This window comes from Xiphophorus hellerii, chromosome 1, assembly GCF_003331165.1.
Source record: "Xiphophorus hellerii strain 12219 chromosome 1, Xiphophorus_hellerii-4.1, whole genome shotgun sequence".
In the NCBI taxonomy this organism is placed as follows: Eukaryota; Metazoa; Chordata; class Actinopteri; order Cyprinodontiformes; family Poeciliidae; genus Xiphophorus; species Xiphophorus hellerii.
In genome coordinates, this window is record NC_045672.1 from 10,493,747 (window position 1) to 10,513,235 (window position 19,489).

The following is a 19,489-nucleotide window of genomic DNA, read 5'->3' on the forward strand; positions in this document are numbered from 1 at the left end:
TTTTTTTAAGCCTCTTAACTCTAGCCTACTCTTCATTCAGTCATGAAAAGACCTCCAACCTCGAGAGATGAAACAAGATGCGCAAACATAACACCTGAAAAGCCACTAAATTCAAATTTTTAAGTTTTATTGTTTTTCCTCTTTCTCTTTCACATTAGAGGCAGAAAATGACGAAGGAATGGCGGACAAGAGTGAGGAAGTCTCCAGGAGTCTGACGCAGACCTCGGCCTGCCCCTTCGGGCCCCAGTGGCCTCGCTGTCTTCGGGCGTCTGCTGCAGAAAGCACAGCTACGTTAGCGCCCTCGTCATCATGATGGTAAAGTAGAGTCAACATGTGACACTTTACGCATCTATGGCTGTGATACACAACTACTGTTTCTCAGTAGTAGAGGAAACGTATCTGCAGCCATAGTAAGACAACCTGTGGTAATTACAGAGCTGTAATTGTTTTAGTGGCCCCACAGTGGGACTCACACAGATCAGTGTAAATGGAACTGGAAAGCCACTGGGAGAAATTGTGAATTAACTTGCGTGAGCGCTTTGCATTAGACCACTCAGTCCGTAATGAGTAAGCAAACTACTCCACTACCAGAGCTGCAGAGAATGGCATTAGAGAAAATAAATGCAAACAAACTTATATTTTGGTAAGGACTAATAATTAATCACTCTTGTACTCTTCATCTTTGCATTTCATTGCTGTTAACTAACCATAATGTAGCAAAGAAACACTACAAAGGTCTGAGCAAATAAGGTTTGGTTCAAAATCAATGAAGGGCAGAAAAAACAACTTTTTAAGAGTAAAATAAAAAAAATCACATTTTGTCCTGTTGATGGATTGCTAAGGCTTAACTAATAAGCTAGGCTACATGATTTGGGTCATTTAATCATGTTTAATTTCCACGTTAAGAAATTATTGTTTTTCACAAAATCCCGCGTTCACCAATATTTTCTACCTGTAAGACATTCAAATGAAAACAATATGACAGACGATGTTTTATAATCCTTTTCCAGTTGATCAGAGTGTCTAGAGACATTCAGGTAGTTATATATGATTTCCAGTTTTCTTATGGTTTAAATATCACTGTGTTTTAGATACTCTCCAATTTTAATCAGGCAGATGTGTGTTGATCTTCATAAGTTAGGAAATGACTGTAAGAAAATAGCTGCTTTCCAGAACTTGATCATAAGTTATGATGTGTTTAATTTGTGTCTGGAGTCTGGGCATGTTCTCAATGTAAATAAGAGAACCAGTGGGATTTGCTAATTGTCTCAGATATAATCAATAATATCTTATTATTGATGATATAATAAGGTAGAATTTCTCTCTCTTTTTAATGTGTTCAAACGGTAAAAGAACATGCTCACAATTACAAGTTGCAAAGTAACCTGAGGGGGGAAAAAATCTGTTGTAAAGCTGTCAAACAACCTGATTCCTTTACATCTAGGTGTGGAGTATAACTTACAACAACTGGCTGACCTTCGCCCTGCTGGTGTGGTCCTGCTTCATCTGGATGATGCGAGACCGCCGGCGGTACGCCATGATGTCCGCCCCTTTCCTTGCCGCCTACGGCACTGTCCTGGTGGTGCTGGGCTTCCTGAGCGGGCTGCGTTTGAGCCGAGCCGAGCTGTATCCAGGGCTGCCCCCAGCAGTCATAGTGGACTTTGACCTGAACAGCTACCATCCTGCACCTTGTGTCCACCTGGGAGCCAAGGTGAGTCATGACCCATGAGATCCATCAGTCTAAAATGGAAAAACTATGACAAACATGTATATTTATTTTGTTGAAGTTTTGCAGAAAAGACAAGATTTCCTTCAGTATTAGATGAACTTACTCTACGTTGCAGAACAATCCAAGACTTTCGCTAATATATTTTTGTAATAAACATGAAATACAAAAACAAAAATGTGATAAAAATGTGTCTGAATTTTGGCAACATCCTAATGTTGAAGTTGGACATTTAAGCTCCCTTAATCCAGCATAATCGAACTTTTAATCGAACATTGTTCTAAATACTCTTGTAAAATTAAAAGTATTAACAGGTCGGTTCTGACCTCTCAGCTTTTCAGCCGCGGATGTCTGAAAAATATCTGAACCCAGTCAATAAATCCTGGAGTTTCTGCTCATGATTCGCTGCCTTCTTCTTCTGCAGGTTTTCTACACCTTCAGCTTCTGGGTGATGTTTCGCCAGCAGCTGAAAGAAAGAAAAGAGGAACAGAACATGAAGAAGGAATCTCTTGAAGACATTACAGTCGTCCCACGTAAATGAGCTTAAATTGCTTCTCTCAGTGTCTTATTTGGACAGAAATGAGACATATAAAAAAAATTCATCCTCACCTCATTACTGTTTAGTTTGTTGTAGTTCTCGCAAATATTCATCCTTTTTCTTTCACTTCTTTTTGATTTCCTTCAGTCGCAGCGGAGGAAAGCCAGCCGTCACCTCTGGTAGGGATGCTGATCTCAGGGGTCAAAGGGCTTCTCATCAAATACTGGATCCTGTTCTGCTGCTCCATGTTCTTCATAGTAAGCTTCTCTGGAAAGGTGAGTAATTAGGTCATTATTATATAGTAATTAATTTATATAATTCATTTGATGAAAGATGCAAAGGATTTTTTGATCCTATTTTTTTTCCTGGCAACAAAGTGTCTAAATAATTCTCTGAAGTAAAACGTATTTTTTCAATGTTGTGCTCTATAAATTAATAGATGTTGCAGAGTTGCAGATGAATGCTCTATCTATCTATCTATCTATCTATCTATCTATCTATCTATCTATCTATCTATCTATCTATCTATCTATCTATCTATCTATCTATCTATCTATCTATCTATCTATCTATCTATCTATCTATCTATCTATCTATCTATCTATCTATCTATCTATCTATCTTTTTCTGTCTGTATGTATGTATGTATGTATATATACAGTATATATATATATGTACAGTATATATGTGTGTGTGTGTGTGTGTGTGTGTCCAGTTAAGCTTATTTGATTATTTTTCACTTGATCAGGTGGTTGTGTACAAAATCCTCTACATCGTCCTCTTCCTCCTGTGTGTGGTTCTATACCAGGTTAGTATATTTTATTATTTGGTGAATCATTATCATTATTATTTAATTCAGTATATTAATGTCATTGTTTAATTTAGCAGCCTGTTCTAATTTATAAGACACTGTACTGTAAAAATACATAGAAATAATCCTGAACAGTATCTTATTGTTGGCCTGAAGTGCTTTGCATTTAAATATAGTGTTGTTGAAGTGGTTGAATTAAAAGTATTTGTCTAATGATTACACATATTGATTTATAATGTGGCAGTGTAAATGACTAGAGATTGAAACTGAAGTATTTGTTGTTTATTTTGCAAACCTATGCAACAGTAGTTTGGTGGCACCCCTAAACGGACAAATAATCCTTGCTTTGTAGTCATGGTTCAAACCAAATGTTTAACCTTTAAGTGCTTTCAAGGGTTTCATCAGACTTTAAACCTGTTCAGAAGGAACTTCCATGTGTGTTAACATGTTAACCAGCAGGTTAAGTGGATGTATTGGAGGGATATGTTGTGAAACATCACAATCCTGTCACATCTTTGGAGTTTTTCTACCTGACAGATTAAATTAATCGGTACAGAATGACCCTGCGTCCTGAAGTGAAGGGATCTTCATCAGTGGAGACAAAACATCTGCATTGTATTGCATTAAATTACATATTTTGATATGGTCATTGCTGTGCTGTTTAAGTAGGACTCGCATAAATGTAAATGCTGCAGCACTGGTTCACTTGCTGCATTTATTGTGTGTGGGCAGCTGTGGCAGTCTTACTGCTGCAGATCAAATTATAGTTAGCACAGTGTGATCTCCTATCAGGTTTACGTTCAGGTCAGGAAATTTCTGAAAACTAGTGTGGAGATGCCAGCTTGAGCAGGTTCTTTGGGAACAGTGGGCCAAAGTGCCTGTTGGCAGATCCAAATGTCTTATTGTAAAGTAGAGCAATCAATTGTTGGCAGTGGTTTCTGCAAAATTTGCTGTCTCAAATTTTACCTGATGGGTTGCATCCTTTTTCTTTTTCTTTTTTTTTTTTGTCAATGTCATTTTTATTTGTTTATCTATATAAAATATTCAGCTGAATCAGTAATTAAATGCCAAATCTGCCGTCTGCTTGATATGGAATAAACAGTAAAGAACTTCATTAAACTATGTCTGCGTATAAGTGATGTACAACATTTTCTTTTGTTGTTGTTTTATGACTATCTAATTTTTCTATTGTGTTTAAAAGGAAGTGTGGGAAAACCTGCTCATTGTACAGCATCTGAGTTAAATAGACTACTACATCTGGACAGATTAATTGAATCTACACAAAATGGATTAGATAAAAGATGGACATTCTGCATTAAGGGAAATGTGAACCTATAGCAGCCAATAAAGACATAAAGTCATGGTGCTTTTAGTTTTAAACTTAAACAGACATTTGAACTAGCATCAGTGAATCATCTAGCTTTGATTTTGCTTGAACCCCTGAAGAAACGCGCACACACACACACACACACACAGCCACCGCACCAATCTTCTCTGCTGTTTTTCAGCTAAAAGTATCGATTATGACTGTCAAGCTCGTACGCAACCATTTATTTTTTTTGCCATAGTTTTACTGGTTTTCCTTCCCCCTATTATGTTTCTGCTGACCTTTTAGAGAGACAGCGGGCACTTACTGGAAGGCCTTAATGGCTGTGGAGATTACATGAGACAATGTTATTTCTCTATTTGAACAACATCAGCAACAACCTGGTGTTTTACATACTCACACAGAGGGGGAGGCACTGGCAGAACAATCCGTTATGATGTTCTCATGTGTTTCCTCACAGGAAGCCCGTGAGCTCTGCACTTATATTCACTTACGGTGCTTTCAAAATAACAATCACCCCTTGAACTATTTTCACACTTTTGCGACATTAAGGCCACAAACTTTAATGTGTTTTATTAGTATTTTTATGGACCTACACAAAGTAAAGGAGGGGGAAAGTAATACATGGTTTTTATTTTCACTTATAAATCTGAGACTTCTACTCCTTGGTATTGAGAGCCTCCACTTAGGGAAACTGCAGCTGCAAACTCTGCATGCCACACTTTTGAGGTTTTTATTTGCAACCCCCCGCCCCCCTAAAAAACACAAAAACTTTGTATTACTGTCCTTTCTTTCAAGAAAACAAATGTTTTTCTTTCTTTGTTTACTTTTCATATTCTCTTCCCTCAGATCCGGTACGATATTTGGCGTCGGGTTCTGAAGACGTTCTGGGCGGTGGTGGTGGGTTACTCCATGCTGGTGCTGATAGCCGTCTACATGTATCAGTTTAGGAGCGTTTCTGCCCTGTTCAGACAGATCATGGGCATGTCAGAGGAAGGGTGAGTCTCACTTTTTTTTTTTTTAAAGTCTCACTTGTATGGGAACCTGGATAATTATTATTTTTTAAATTCATCTCCCTCTTTCCTCCCCAGACTCCGTGACCTGGGTCTGGAGAGGTACAGCACAGTGGAGCTGTTTGCTCGTATTCTGCTTCCTGCTGTCTTCCTGTTGGCTTGCATCCTCCAGCTGCATTACTTCAACTCTGACTTTCCTCGCTCTAACTGACCTGGAAAACGTACCTGTTCGGGAGACTAGCAGGTGAGACTGGAACGGGACGCAGTTTAAACCAAACACCGGACGGCGCAAATGCTTTAAAACCATTAAAGAACCAGACCCACTTCTAATCTTGAGCAATCATTCACCGAGCTCTTTGAGGGTTTTCCAAATGTTTTTCTTGGATATTGGCTTCCTCCTTTGCTTTTTTAACTCAGGTTGGTGGCTGCTGTATGAGATAGTAATAATAATAATAATAATAATAATAATAATAATAATAATAATAAAAACACTTCTGAAATGGTCAGGATTTAAAACTGGTCCAAAACTAAACTATGGAAGACATGCTGATCTGGACCGTTGACGACGTCGGGATGACGTCAAATGTTGTTTTACATTTGCCATGTAAAATATGGCAATGTGCATGTAACTGTACGCTGCGCACAGTTACACTAACCAAACCAGCATGAAAACATTTTAAACGTGCTTCTATAGCCATTGCTTTTTGAATTTTCAAATCTCGAGGTGACCAGGGACCCATAAAATGTAATGCATGTACCCAGTTAAGCCTAGCCATATTTTCTGATCAGTCTGACCGCCTCATGCCTGTGGGTTCATCTAACGTCCTGTTATCTCTCCTCCAGACAGGAAGAACTCAAGAATTCAGTCAATATGATTGCAGACTTGTAAGAACCTTCTTAATTTCCTCCTAAATGTCTTGCTGTACTTAAGAATCACAGTTTGTACGACGTATTTCATGTCTAGCATAAAAGCCGGTGGAGCTGCTGGTGAAGCGGTAGAGCAGGCTGCCCTTACTGTACATGGAGGCTATTAACGCTCAACGACGACGTCCAGAGTTTGATTCCCAACCTGAAGTCGTTTGCTGCTTTGACAGCTCCTCCTTTTCTCTCTGCCCATTTCCTGTCTGATTACTGCAAATAAAAGCCATAAGTTCACAAAGCCTCCGAAAAATAATGTGTAGGAGTAGATTTCTTTATGACCAGACAAGTCAAACAAAGGTTGCTGTCTTTCAAGTCTACAACTTTAAAATGTTTGTGGCAGTAATGTGTTTTAAATTGACACCATGTTTACAATTTCACCCATACCCCCCCTTTTTTAAATAATGTTTATTTGTTACTTGCCCCTTTTGTTTTACACTTTCAATCTCTTATAGCTGAGTTGTAAAGGGACGTCCTTTGAAAAAAATTGTTCCGACGAGAGACTTTTGAGAAAATGTGGTTCAGTTCTGAATCCATTGATTAGAACCTGTTTGTGACTGTAGAGTGTAACATGAATACTGCATAATTTTCAGAAATGAGTCGTGAAATAAACAAAAACAATGAGGTCATTTTGCACGGGCATCATTTAATGAGATGCTGTCATTTCCTTCCCAGCATTAAAGAAAACATCGAAAAGTTACAGAAAAGGTACGACTTTCCTTCAGATCCTGACTTTTGACTTCTGGATCAATTTATCTTTTAAATCGTTTTTGATATACAATATTTCATTTTGTCAGTTATTACCAAGGAGTCACTACTGTTTAACTACCTAAATAAATGCATTATTGAATACATTTAGCCAGACCCAATGTGTTGAGAAGAAATGTGTTTCTCTAAGTGCACATGCTCTGGGTTTTGACAGGCTTGTGAAGGAGCAGACAGATAATAGTAGAAGTCAGGAAACGCTGGACAACATCGGAGTCCAGACACCCTCTGAGAAAGCAGAGGGTGTCTGGACTGCAGAGGAGCAGCAGGAGGCAGCAGAAGAAGGTAAATACTGTCCTGTATTCAAAAAAATCAACTTACAACTTATTTTTGTGAAGGTTCGGGTCAGAGTTTCCAGCAGCATTCTCTTCTTTAAGCAAATATCTGCTGCCAGAGCTGTAGTCTGTTTTATTTATCAGTCGTACACAGGTCTCTCTGAACTCCTTAGTAGCTGGCTGCTGCGGTTTAATACGGTAATTTATTTTAATTCAGATTTTATTGGCTGAACGAGAGCCAGGACAAAATGCCTCTCATAGCGTTTTGGACTTAATGCATACGAATTGCCTCCAACGACTCCGTCTGCGATCCGTTTCTCCATTTAGAAACTGTGCCAAGCAGCCCGGAGGACAAGTGGGTCACGATTGTGGACCGGGCGAGCCTGCTCATCATCCAGGCGGCGTCTTTACTCCACCGGGTCCAGGAGCTGAGCTGGAGACTCATGGAGCTCCACAGCCTGAAAATCGTGTCTTCTGGCATCATCTGGGTGTCACTTCAAGAGGTTGAATGGATGTTCAGCTCGTCAATGCTGAATTGTTTCCAGGTTTTGGTCAGACTGTATCTGCTCAGTTCCAGAAACAGCGTTATACACAGCACCTGGCTGTAATATTTTAATGTCTTCACATTTTATAATTTTATCCCGTGTCAATTAGAAGTCTTAATGTTTCACATTGAGATTTTACATGACAGGCCAACAAAAGTAGTGACTAATTGTGACATGGATGGAAAATGATGCATGGCCTTCGACAGCTGTAATCATACTGAGATTCAAAGTAACACAAATGGTTCCTCTGAATTTCAGTTTGGATAATCTTCACAAAGGAGGCTAGATTCAAATGCACTCCACACTTTTCAGATTTAAATTTGTGGAAAAAGCTTTACTTAATCTTCATTTACCCGACTATATAGACTTATATGCACCTACTTTTTCTTGACCTATCACATAAAATCTAAACGAAATCAAAGTTCGTAGCTGTGAAAAAGGATTGATTTGACGGATTTCATCTTCATAGGTGTCCCTGATGAACTTCCTGTTCCTGGTCCTGTGGGTGTTTGCGCTTCCGTTCCCACGACTGCGCCCGCTGGCCTCCAGCATCTCGGCGGTGTGGGCCTGCGTCATGGTGGTCTGCAAGATGTTTTACCAGCTCAAAGTGATCAAACCTGTGGATTACTCCTCCAACTGCACCGCTGTGAGTTCACCTCACGTCAGTTTTCAAGTTCATTTCGGTCTTTCCGTCCTCTCTCTCGTCCACTTTCTTGGCTTTCAGTTGGGCACGGATCAGAATCCCATTTTGTGAGGATTTAATATTAAGATTAAATTGTTTTATTTAATCTGTGTATTCTCAAGGAAAACATGGACCTCCGGAAAGCCCGGAGATGTGACGATTGAGTCAAATTTTCACAATCAGTTTAAAACCTCTTCCCTTTTGATGTGTTTTCTGCAATTTTCCATTTATTTATTTATTTGATCTGTTTACTAAATTGTAATACATGATAGTGATAATCAGGACAAGAATACATAAAACTGCAAGTATGTGTCGAACCAAAATAGTTTTTATAAATCGTTATCCTTGTAAAAAAAATAAAGTCAAGGTAAACTCCTTCAAAAATCAGCTTTTTTGTGTCTTAATATTTCTCTTGCTTTACTTTTTTGAACTCGATGTTGGGGTTTTAGGGCTTACTGGCCTCCAACGGTTCTGGGCTGGACGATGGAGCAGATTTGAGGGGAAATCTGATGGAGCTGCTCAGGAGGTCCGTTCTCTACATCGAACCTGTTGACCCGGTCTACTGGTGCGGAGCTCTGCGGAAGTGCGAGGGGAGAATCCTGCCATGTCTCAGGGTACGATCGATCAATCAATCAATCAATCAATCAATCAATCAATCAATCAATCAATCAATCAATCAATCAATCAAACTTTATGTGTATAGCACATTTCAGCAGCAAGGCATTTCAAAGTGCTTTACATCATATCAAACACAGAAACACAATGCAACATAGAATCAACAATCAACACACAGCATTAAGTCAAGTTCCATCAATAAATTTGTAATTGATTACATTTCAAATACAATCCTAAACAGGTGGGTTTTTAGTCGAGATTTAAAAGAAGTCAGTGTTTCAGCTGTTTTACAGTTTTCTAGAAGTTACGATGAAATCTGCTTTCTGCTAAATTCCTTAATGTTTTTCTACCTTAAAGTTAAACAAACAAAAAATAATAATAATGCCAATATGTTTTCAAAACAGAAAGGATGAACTTTGAAAATTGAAGTTTCTTTTGAAAGACGTGGGTTGTTTTGTCCACGTTGTAGAACCATTTGATGGTACTCGGGTTGCTTGTTTTCGAGGCGACTGTCCATCGCCACCAGCTCTACTTTCGTCTCCGCAACGACCTGAAGCCTCCTCCCTTCAGCATCATCTTCCAGTTCATCACAAGGCAGCACCTGGACCACGGCGTCCTGCCCTGCGTCAAATACTTCATCAACTTTGGCTTCTACAAATTTGGACTGGAGGTGCTGCTTTTAAAGTTTCTAAAGTGCCCTTTTCTGCCTTCACTTACCTGAATATGTCTGACTTCTTTCACTGTACTTGTTCCTTAGATCAGTTTGATCATAGCGGTGAACGTGATCGGTCAGAGGATGGACTTCTACGCTTTGCTTCACTCCGGCGCTTTGATAGCCGTGTTGTCTCGCCGCCGCAGGAAGGCCATAGGAGAGGTTTGGCCCAAATACTGCTGCTTTACAGCCGGGCTCATGGTGTTCCAGTATCTGCTCTGCATCGGCATCCCTCCTGCTCTCTGCGCCGGTACGCAAATGCGTTCAGTTTGATTTGAATTAGCTTTGGTTTGAATCCAGCTCTTGGACACCTGCTTTCAAACATGACAGAGTAAAAAGCATGTCTGCTGTGGTTTTATTGAAAAAAAAATGTAATAAAATGATCTGAATTTGAAAGTGCAAAAATATCCATTACTTTATTTAAAGGAGACAGTGTGTAATTACACAACTTTAGTTGTTCATCATATAAATATGCTGGATTTAGCCAAACAGCTTGATTTTATCTCTATTTTTGGTCAGGTCAAATAATTAAAGAAATCAAGCAGTATACTGCTTATGTGTCTAAAATGCAAACTTTAAAACACATGTTTAAAAAGTAAACTGTGTCTATTTACAGACTTTTAAAACAGCGTAGAGTTTTATAAACTTTAGTTGCACACATAAATCAAGAAACTGTACACCTATAACATAACAAGAAGTGGAAAAACTAAGAAACTCAGTGATACACAGACTGAAACACAGAGGAAACACAGACTGAAAAACATTTTAGGAAATTTGCCATCGGTTTTCTTTTACTTTGATATAATTTTATGCATGTCATTACATCAGCCATGATCGAATTAATTTCTTCTTGCATGTTCTGGCAGATTACCCCTGGAGAACTGCAGCTCACCCTTTGAACTCTAACGTCATAAAGTGGTTTTACCTGCCAGACTTTGCAATGAGACCCAATCCTTCCTTTATCTTCTGTGAGTGGATCTTTGCTTCTCGTTTCTTTATTTGCTCCTGTGTTTCTACGCACCAACTTCTGACCTCCATCTCTGTCCCTGCAGACGACCACCTTCTGCTGCTCTGCTCATCTCTGCAGTGGCAGGTTTTTGTGGAGGAGAACCGAGCCGCTGTGCGACTTCTGGCTGGAGACAACGTGGAGATCAGCCGCAATTTGGATCCGTGTTCCTTCAACCAGTTTCGTACCAGTCGACAACTTCCTTCACTGCAGGTCGGCGTTGTTAATTTATGACGTTTTGTGAATCCTTTTAAGAATGACGTCTCATCCTGTATCCATGATGTCAGTTATTAGCTAAAGCAAAATCAAGTTGGAATAATTTTAATATATTTTGTGTGTTTTTTCTGATCTTTGACATTGTGTTTTGCCTCCAATATTGAATCAAAGTGTTGCTTTGCAATCTTCTTCTTCGCCTTACTTGACAACATCTGGTTAGCAGACAGTATCTAGTTGTTGAATCTGAGACCTTCTAACTACTCCTTGCTGTAGCTTAGTAATATTTTTCAGTTTGCTGAATGAGCATGGAGCTCAGAGGCTTCAGACTTGTTTACACACCGTTACCAGGGTGATAATAAATGTTTTCTGGCACTGTAGGCTGACAACTTTATTTGCAGAAAGTTGCCTTCACTGCTTCACTTAAGAGTGTGCAGATTTAGATTTTATTCTTCTTTTATATACTTTATGCACAGAAGTACATAAACAGCATTGAACTGAAATAGTTACTAATTACAGTGACTGGCAAAAATACAAAAATAGACATGGTATATTATGCGTTTCCATTCTTGTACTTTATTTCTATGCTCTGACTATTCTAGTCAGAAAACATTTTATATTCTATAAAATGTTTTTTTATGTTTTGCATTTGACAATGATCCTGTCATTTTGGCTAAACTTTTTCAAACACTTTTAGTAGTATTGCATTATTTAATTATTTGTCCATGTAGTTTTTTTTTGTGGTAATTTTTATCCTGTTTGGTTGTAGAGATTTTCTCTAGGAGCTTATCAAAATTCAGGTGATGCATCCTGGCCGATTTATGCAGTAACTTAACTGACGTTTGGATGTGTGACATTAAACATGAGCATTTTACTTTGTAGGATATTTGTGATCAATTTTTAGATAATCTAATGACAACTTTCTAGCTTTTTTCAAATGGAAAACATGCAGGGGTGTGTGTGTGTGTGTGTGTGTGTTTTGTCTCCAGGTCCTACCTGGACATGGTGAAGGTGTTTGTTTACAGCTACTTCTTCTGGCTGGTCCTCTGCCTCATCTTCATCACAGGCACCACGCGGATCAACATCTTCTGCCTCGGCTACCTGGTGGCCTGTTTTTACTTCATGCTGTTTGGCGGCAGTGTCCTGATGCAGCCTGTCAGATACATCCTTCGCCTGTGGGACTGGCTCATCGCCTACACCTGCTTTGTGATCGCCATGAAGAACCTCCTGTCTGTAAGTGGCAACACGGCACAAACACAAGGGTCCCATCTTTGAAAGACAGAAACGGTACGGCACCGAATAATTTCAGACATGCAGCTTCTTGTCCTCAGATTCATCGAACCGGTTTTGACCCATTTATTTGTTTCCTTCAGCTTGGCGCTTGTGCGTATCTGGACAGCCTGTTGAAGAACAGCTGCTGGTTAATTCAGGCCTTCAGCATGTTCTGCACCATCAAAGGCTACGATGTTCGTAAGTGTTTGCCATAGTTACACATTAACAAGTACAGTGGCCTGCTCACATTTTCATAGCCGCTTTTCCTCCCACCCCACACTTTTTTATGTTGCAAACTGTATTTTAATGAGATTTATTTTTAATGTGTTAGACAAGCAGAAAGTGGTGCATCACATTCCCTACCGGTGTGTTGGTGGTACTCGGCGGTGGGGGGCTGGGTGCTCGGGTGTGTGTCAGGTCACTTTCCTTTTGGAAAGTAAACCTTCACCCCGGTGTTAAGTCTGAGCCGTATAAATATATCAGACATTTTTGTTTAGTAAATCCTTTACCATGTTTAACACAAAAATAGTTTGGGATATTTTAACTTTTAAAATAAAACAGACTTTTAATGAAAAGCTTGAATGTTGTTCTTTTAAAAATGTGCTTCTAGTCCAACAAACCAGCCTATAATATTCCACTTCATTAAATACAACTGTGCTTAACACTCATTTGGTTACGAATTGAGTCTGTTTGTGCCTTGAGACGACATTCATAGTCTGTAAAAAATGATTTCCTGTCTCTGTGCGTCTCAGCTGAGCCTACTGATGAGTGCGAGCTGCCGGAGGGCGAGGCCGGCATCGTCTGGGATGCGATATGCTTCACCGTGCTGCTGGCACAGAGGAGGGTCTTCCTCAGCTACTATTTCCTCTACGTGGTGTCGGATCTCAAGTCCGCTAAGATATTGGCATCGAGGTCTGAGTTCCAGTTATTTATGAAACTTTTATGGAGACATTTGCAACGTTTAAGCACACGAGAGGCTCTTGATACTTTAATAGGTTCATTATAATGTTTGTTATAAAAAAGCCCGCCTTTCCGATTTTTTAAGCAGCCTGTTAATATATAAGTAATTACTACAGTTTGCTGGTCCCCATTGTGAGATACAACTAAATAATTACTGATAATGTAACACTGGGTTTTACTACAACCTGCTGAAAAAAAAGTAAAACAAACAAAAAATTATTAACTGTGTGTGTTAACTTTATCTAAAGTCATCTAAATCAGAAATATGATTCATCAATGTGTGAACCTCAGAAAACCAGATATTTTCCTCTGAAAAGGTTTAGAAAAGAACTATTAAGAATCCACAATAATCTTCCAAGCCAGTAAAATAAACACACACACAGGTAAATGACGCCAGCAACAGTTAATTGGTGTTAATTTCTGTTTATCTCTCTAAGGGGCGCTGAGCTGTTTGAGGCCAAAGTGAAAAAACTGGTTGCAGCCAGATTGGAGATGGAGAAGAAATCTGTCGAGGCACTCAAGAGACAGTAAGCCTGAATAGGAAACGTCTATCAATCAGTTAATGGATGTAGTATATGATGATGACTGGCTTATTTCCTCTCCAGCTTCCATCTTTATCTTCTCGTGAACGAGTAACGAGGGGGTATAAACTTCTTTTTCCCACTCTCTCTGTAGGATGGAGAAGATTAAATCCAAACAGAAGCCAACTCCTGCTGCGTCGGACAGAGCGGAAGCGCCAGCAGATCCGGAGCAGACGGCATCAGGTGCTGCTTGCTTACATATTTTAGCCTGTAAAAGGATAGCTGTCTATGTTACCATGGGGATAAGGTCTACTGGAAATATCTATATCCATATTAGATCCAGTTTCAGATAAGTCAATTAAGTAGATAATTTTTTTTTTTAGCTGAATCCAAGAAGAAATTTTAAAAACCAATCAGCAAAATCTTCTATATTGGTTCTGAACTGGACTTTTTTAAATTGCTTGGTTGTTCCCATGATTCATTGCAGGCGACGCAAATGCAGCAAAATCTGAGTGTGTTCACTCAGGTTTAAAGTCGGGGGATTCGCTGCGTTTCATTTTGACCATCTGTCTTTACTCTTACCGGTAAAATATAAGCAAATAACCAGAATGGACTGTTTATTTGCAGGTGATGAGGAGAACGATAAGAAAGATGCAGGAAAATGGTGGAAGCCTTGGGTCTCTCGGCCTGGAGGTGAGCAGCGAAAATCCATCTGAAACCTCCTGAACGTTTCCACATTTGGTCACTTTACAGCCACAGACTTCACCATCATTTCAGTAAACTTGAACATATATTTTATTTTTTTTGCGGTTTTATGTGAGACACCAACACAATGTAATAAAACTTGCTAAGTGTAAGGAAAGTTTGATACCACTAAACAAAATCCAATGCAACATTCAAAAGTCACCTAATTGGTAAACAGAGTGACCTTTACTGATGAGTGAGAAGCAGAAAGTTATTGTTCAAAGAAGTTGTGTTTTTAAAATTTAGATCAAAATCTTACTTTCTGGTTCAGCATTTAAAACACCGTGGTGTGAAATGCTGCACATCATCCTGCAGGCGGCATATTCCCACAGTGAAGCATGACGGTGGCAGCATCATGTTGTGGGGTGCCTTTCTTCAGGAGGGAGAAGGGAAGCCGGTCAGAGTTCATAGGGAGATTCTGGAAGAAAACATGCCAGATGCAGCAAAAATATGATTTTTTTTCCCAGCTTCATAATTATTTTCTACTTTGTATTGGTCTCTCATATAAAACTCTAACAAAATCTATATAAAAAACATTGAAGGATGTGCACAAAATGTGCACAAAATGAAAGGGTATGCATATTTTTTTGTAAAATACATTGTCAAATTCTCAAATATCTTTACTTTTTTTTTCCTTCTTAGCCTGAATCTTAAAATAAAACATATATATGGAGTTTTGTTTTTGTCTGGTTGCAGAGGTTGTTTTTTTTTCGTTAGGCTTCTTTATTCAGAGGGGTTTCCCCTGCTTAATGACAGTTCTGACTTTGGTACTGAACACAGTGGAGAACAACTGTGGCTACCACCTGTTTGAGAGCGACAGCGAGGAGGAAGAAGAAGAAGCTACAGAGATGAAAGACGGAGAGGAACCACCGAAGAAGAAATCAGCTTTTCAGGTAAACAGATGAAGCAAAACAATATGTTAAATTTTATTTTTTAGGCTGTCACACACTGACAGATAAGCGGATAATTTTTCTGATGATAGGAAACATAGAGTATCTCAGTAACCTACTGTACATGTTTATGTTCCAGTGGGCGTATAATGCCTGGACTACCAGCTCCAAATCGGCTCTGAAGGATTTAAAGAAAGAAAAGAAAAATATAAAGAAAGAGGAGAAGAAGAGGGCCAAGACAGAACTACAGAAGCAGCAGGGTGAGACAAAAAAAGTCACAATAACCAAAAGACTGGATAAAAAAATAAAAAAAAATAGAGATAAAAACTGAATATTTTTCAGGCATAGTCAGAGCCGATTCCAGTGAGGATGAAATTGATGAAAGCACTGTGGCGGAAGAGGGAGAAGAAGAAAGAGGTGAGCAGACCTGATGGGGGCGTTGGTGTTGTATTTCTATATACAGTAACTCTGTTTAAATTAAAACAACGAATAGTCAAACACCGAATCATGTCCACGTCTCGTTCGCATCCTGCAGAAAACATCCTGCAGCGTGTCCTGAACACGCTGAAGTTCAGCTGGCTGTTTCTGCAGTCTCTGCTTGACGATTTGACGGACAGTCTGAACGACTTCTGCAAAGACAGCCTGGACATTTCCAAAGTGCTGCGTTTGGAGCGCGCGTTGCTCAACCAGCAGCAAAAGAAGGTGAGATGACAAAACATCAACCCGATGACTGCAAAAGTGAGAAAACACTTTTGTCCCACCTGGATGTTACCTAACTTCAAACTTTGTGCTGCAGAAGGGAAGAACAAACTCTCTCGGTGTCTTTGCAGGGAAAAGAAGTGAGTCAGGAGAGCGTGAAGCAGTTTTACGAAACCTGGATATCCCGTCAAAACACGTTGTCATCTGAGGAAGGTCTGGACGCGCTCTCTCCTCCTCCGACCCCACCTCCCGTTCTCTCCTCACGTCACGTCTATGTGAAACTGAAGAGCCAGGCCTCCAAAATGTCCTGCAGGGAAGCAGCTTTGACAGGTAGACCTCTGGACACAGTCTTAATTTTATACATCTGCTTCTCTTGTATTTAAAAAAAATCAACAAAAAACAACAAAAAGAATAAGCGGAAAGCCTCTGTCTAACCCCACTCGGTTCCTGATCATCTTCAGCTGTACGACAGATGAGACGATGCTGGGCTCCCGACAGCCAACGCAAGAGGAGCTGGATGAGCCTCCCGTCGCCCCGCCCGCTTCCCTGCTCCGACGGAGGCTGATAAAAGAGGCAAACATCGACCAGAGCTCCTTTGAGAACGACATCCTACCACAGAGGTGAAGGAACGGGGATGTTGGACTCGCACTTCGGTCGAAGTACAACTACGATTCAAACTGTAACCAAAAATAGTGCAGAAGCATCATTTCACCTCTCAATTTAGCAAGAGTTAAGGGAAGCATAAGCTAATATATTTGGGAGATCTCAAATTTTATGTATGATTTCATCAGCATTTCAAAGTCTAGCTACACTAAAAAACTTTAAAAGAGTGTCACTTGTGTTTAAAACGTTGCCACAGGGTAAATTATAATAAAGCAAAAAATCAATAATCATAATCAGAATTCATTTTATTGTCATTGTGCACAAAAGAAAGCAGTACAAAAAAATAAAAAAGCAGCTCTGGGTAATTAGTCCATAAGTAAATTTTTGGTTTGTTTGTTAGGTTTGTCAGTTATATAGTACTTCTTATTTTTATTCATAACTAACTTATAAACATAAGTATGACAGAGTATTAGGGCCATGCTAAGAAAATTAAAAAAATGAAATTACAAGAGTAAAGTCATAGTATTACAACTTTATTCTTGTAATATTACGATTTTGGTCTCATGTTGTTATGGCTTCATTCTCTTACTACTTTATTCTCCTAATACTATGACTTTATTTTCAAATTCTATAGCTTTATTCCCGTAATATTTCTTAATTGAATCAATTTAGTCTTGTAATTTTATTTATTTATTTATATTTTCTTTGTATAGCCGTAATACTCCGTTGTATTGTTGTGACTTGGTGGAAAGTTTGGGGGTTTTTTCTTATTCTTTTGTAAAGCCAAGAAGATGACGACCATCAGCACGACGACCCAAAACCAGATGAGGACGTTGAGAAGGACGAAGAGGTTAGTGAAAAATCGGATCAGGACCAAAAGGTAGAAGATGGAGACGACCAACAAGATCATCCAGACCTGGAGAAAGATGAGGTGGATGAAAAACTGCAGCAGAGAGAAGAGGGCGAATACCCCAGATATGTGGAGTGTGCCTCAATGACTAAACAACAGAGTGAGGAAGAAAAAAGTCTTGAGTCTCCTGCACCTCTGACTCAGGAAACCAGGAACCTCACAGCCAGCGAGCTGCTGCTGAACAAGTCAGTACACACAACAACCAGTCAAAAGCAAAATTAGAGGCGAAATCAAACCTTTAGCTTGTCTGTTACATAACATGAAGACTTTCTCTTCTTCCTGCCTCCTTTTCTCCGGCCCCGCAGCATGTTTGAAAACGAAGAGATCTCAGAGTCTGATAAGTTTTTCAAGACGTTGCCGCGGCCGGTGAAGCTGCTCTTCGCTCTCTACAACACCATGGTGTCCAAGTCAGAGATGCTGTGCTACTTTGTCATCATCCTCAACCACATCGTGTCGGCATCGTTCCTCTCACTCATCCTGCCCATTCTGATATTCCTCTGGGCCATGCTGTCTGTGCCGCGGCCGACCAAACGCTTCTGGATGACGGCTATAATCTACACTGAGGTAGGTCGCTGCATCGGCTGCCAACATGTTCATGTAATAAATAGCTTTTGTTTCATGTTCTTTAATTAAAGTGAGTACTGTGACCTTCATGATATATTAGTCAATTTGATTTTAAAATGAGCATAGAGGGCCTTTTTTCACTTTATCACAAACTTCCATGTGTTTTATTGGGATTTCAGGTGATAAACCCGCACAAATTAGAGCGTAATTGTGACATCAGTTTGAATTGAGATTGATACTTGATTGTATTTCTTGATTATCTTTGTGCTGTATGTTCTATAATGTTCTCGATCAAACTTCTGAGGTCTTTACACACCAGCTGGATTTATGCTGTGATTAAATGACACACAGGCAGACTCTTATTCACTTCAAATGTTTCTTCTGAAGACAATTTTTGCTACTAAGTTTTATTTGGTTTAAAACAAATAACTTCTATACCACAATTATGCTCTGCTTTGTGTTGCTCTCTCAAATAAAATGCATTGAAGGTGGTCGCTACTTAGCACAATATGAAAGTTGAAATGCTTTCTCAAAGCACTGTTTGTTTGTCAGTATTCCTGAAATTCTGCCTTTAATAGGCCAATAACCTGTTTGGATTTGTCTCTTTTCTCTGTCCCAGCTTACAGTCGTAGTGAAGTACTTTTTCCAGTTTGGTTTCTTCCCCTGGACCACGTCTGCTTACAGAGGAATCAACGCAGATCGGCCCTTTGCCCTGCCAAACATCATCGGGGTGGAAAAGAAAGATGGCTACGTCCTGTTTGACCTCATCCAGCTGCTTGCTCTGTTCTTCCACCGATCTATTCTGAAGGTAAGTCCTTCTTTTTGCTTAAATAGCCCCGTCTGACAGCGTCGACGGCAGTGAGCTGGGTATTTCTCATGCCTCTCCGCAAACCTGCAGTGCCACGGGCTGTGGGATAACAAGGAGGTGGAGATGCCTGACTTCTTCAAGAAGCTGAAGAAGAAAGTGGACAAGAAGAAGATGACCGGAGTGGATAAGACGGGGTGCAAGGAGAAATCGTTGCGGCGGCTGAAGTTCCTCCCCATTCAGGCCTCCACCACCTCCATATTCTGCAGACAAAAGCAAAGTGATTCTGAAGAATCTGTTGGTGAGAAAACATACATTTTGCCTGTGACCTGCCTTTTACCACAAACGCATCTAAAAGTTTATTAATGTAAGTTT

At 39.7% G+C, this 19,489-nt stretch overlaps 1 protein-coding gene across 1 annotated transcript in view; it reads left to right on the forward strand.

The window, feature by feature from the left end:
• Positions 1-19,489, forward strand: part of LOC116727509 (piezo-type mechanosensitive ion channel component 2) — a 39,637-nt gene that overhangs the window by 11,181 nt on the left and 8,967 nt on the right. Inside the window, 38 exon segments of the mRNA XM_075074334.1 lie at positions 151-226; positions 228-278; positions 280-315; positions 1,445-1,711; positions 2,151-2,259; positions 2,418-2,539; positions 3,013-3,072; positions 5,252-5,400; positions 5,494-5,608; positions 5,610-5,659; positions 6,259-6,300; positions 7,009-7,041; positions 7,256-7,383; positions 7,701-7,876; positions 8,388-8,564; positions 9,050-9,214; positions 9,685-9,885; positions 9,973-10,177; positions 10,794-10,895; positions 10,980-11,113; positions 11,115-11,146; positions 12,136-12,379; positions 12,520-12,616; positions 13,171-13,330; positions 13,816-13,905; positions 14,054-14,142; positions 14,527-14,592; positions 15,424-15,536; positions 15,673-15,793; positions 15,876-15,950; positions 16,069-16,235; positions 16,364-16,531; positions 16,534-16,562; positions 16,694-16,852; positions 17,619-17,930; positions 18,051-18,309; positions 18,929-19,117; positions 19,208-19,415. Of these exon segments, the coding sequence (XP_074930435.1) occupies positions 151-226; positions 228-278; positions 280-315; positions 1,445-1,711; positions 2,151-2,259; positions 2,418-2,539; positions 3,013-3,072; positions 5,252-5,400; positions 5,494-5,608; positions 5,610-5,659; positions 6,259-6,300; positions 7,009-7,041; positions 7,256-7,383; positions 7,701-7,876; positions 8,388-8,564; positions 9,050-9,214; positions 9,685-9,885; positions 9,973-10,177; positions 10,794-10,895; positions 10,980-11,113; positions 11,115-11,146; positions 12,136-12,379; positions 12,520-12,616; positions 13,171-13,330; positions 13,816-13,905; positions 14,054-14,142; positions 14,527-14,592; positions 15,424-15,536; positions 15,673-15,793; positions 15,876-15,950; positions 16,069-16,235; positions 16,364-16,531; positions 16,534-16,562; positions 16,694-16,852; positions 17,619-17,930; positions 18,051-18,309; positions 18,929-19,117; positions 19,208-19,415 (4,976 nt within the window).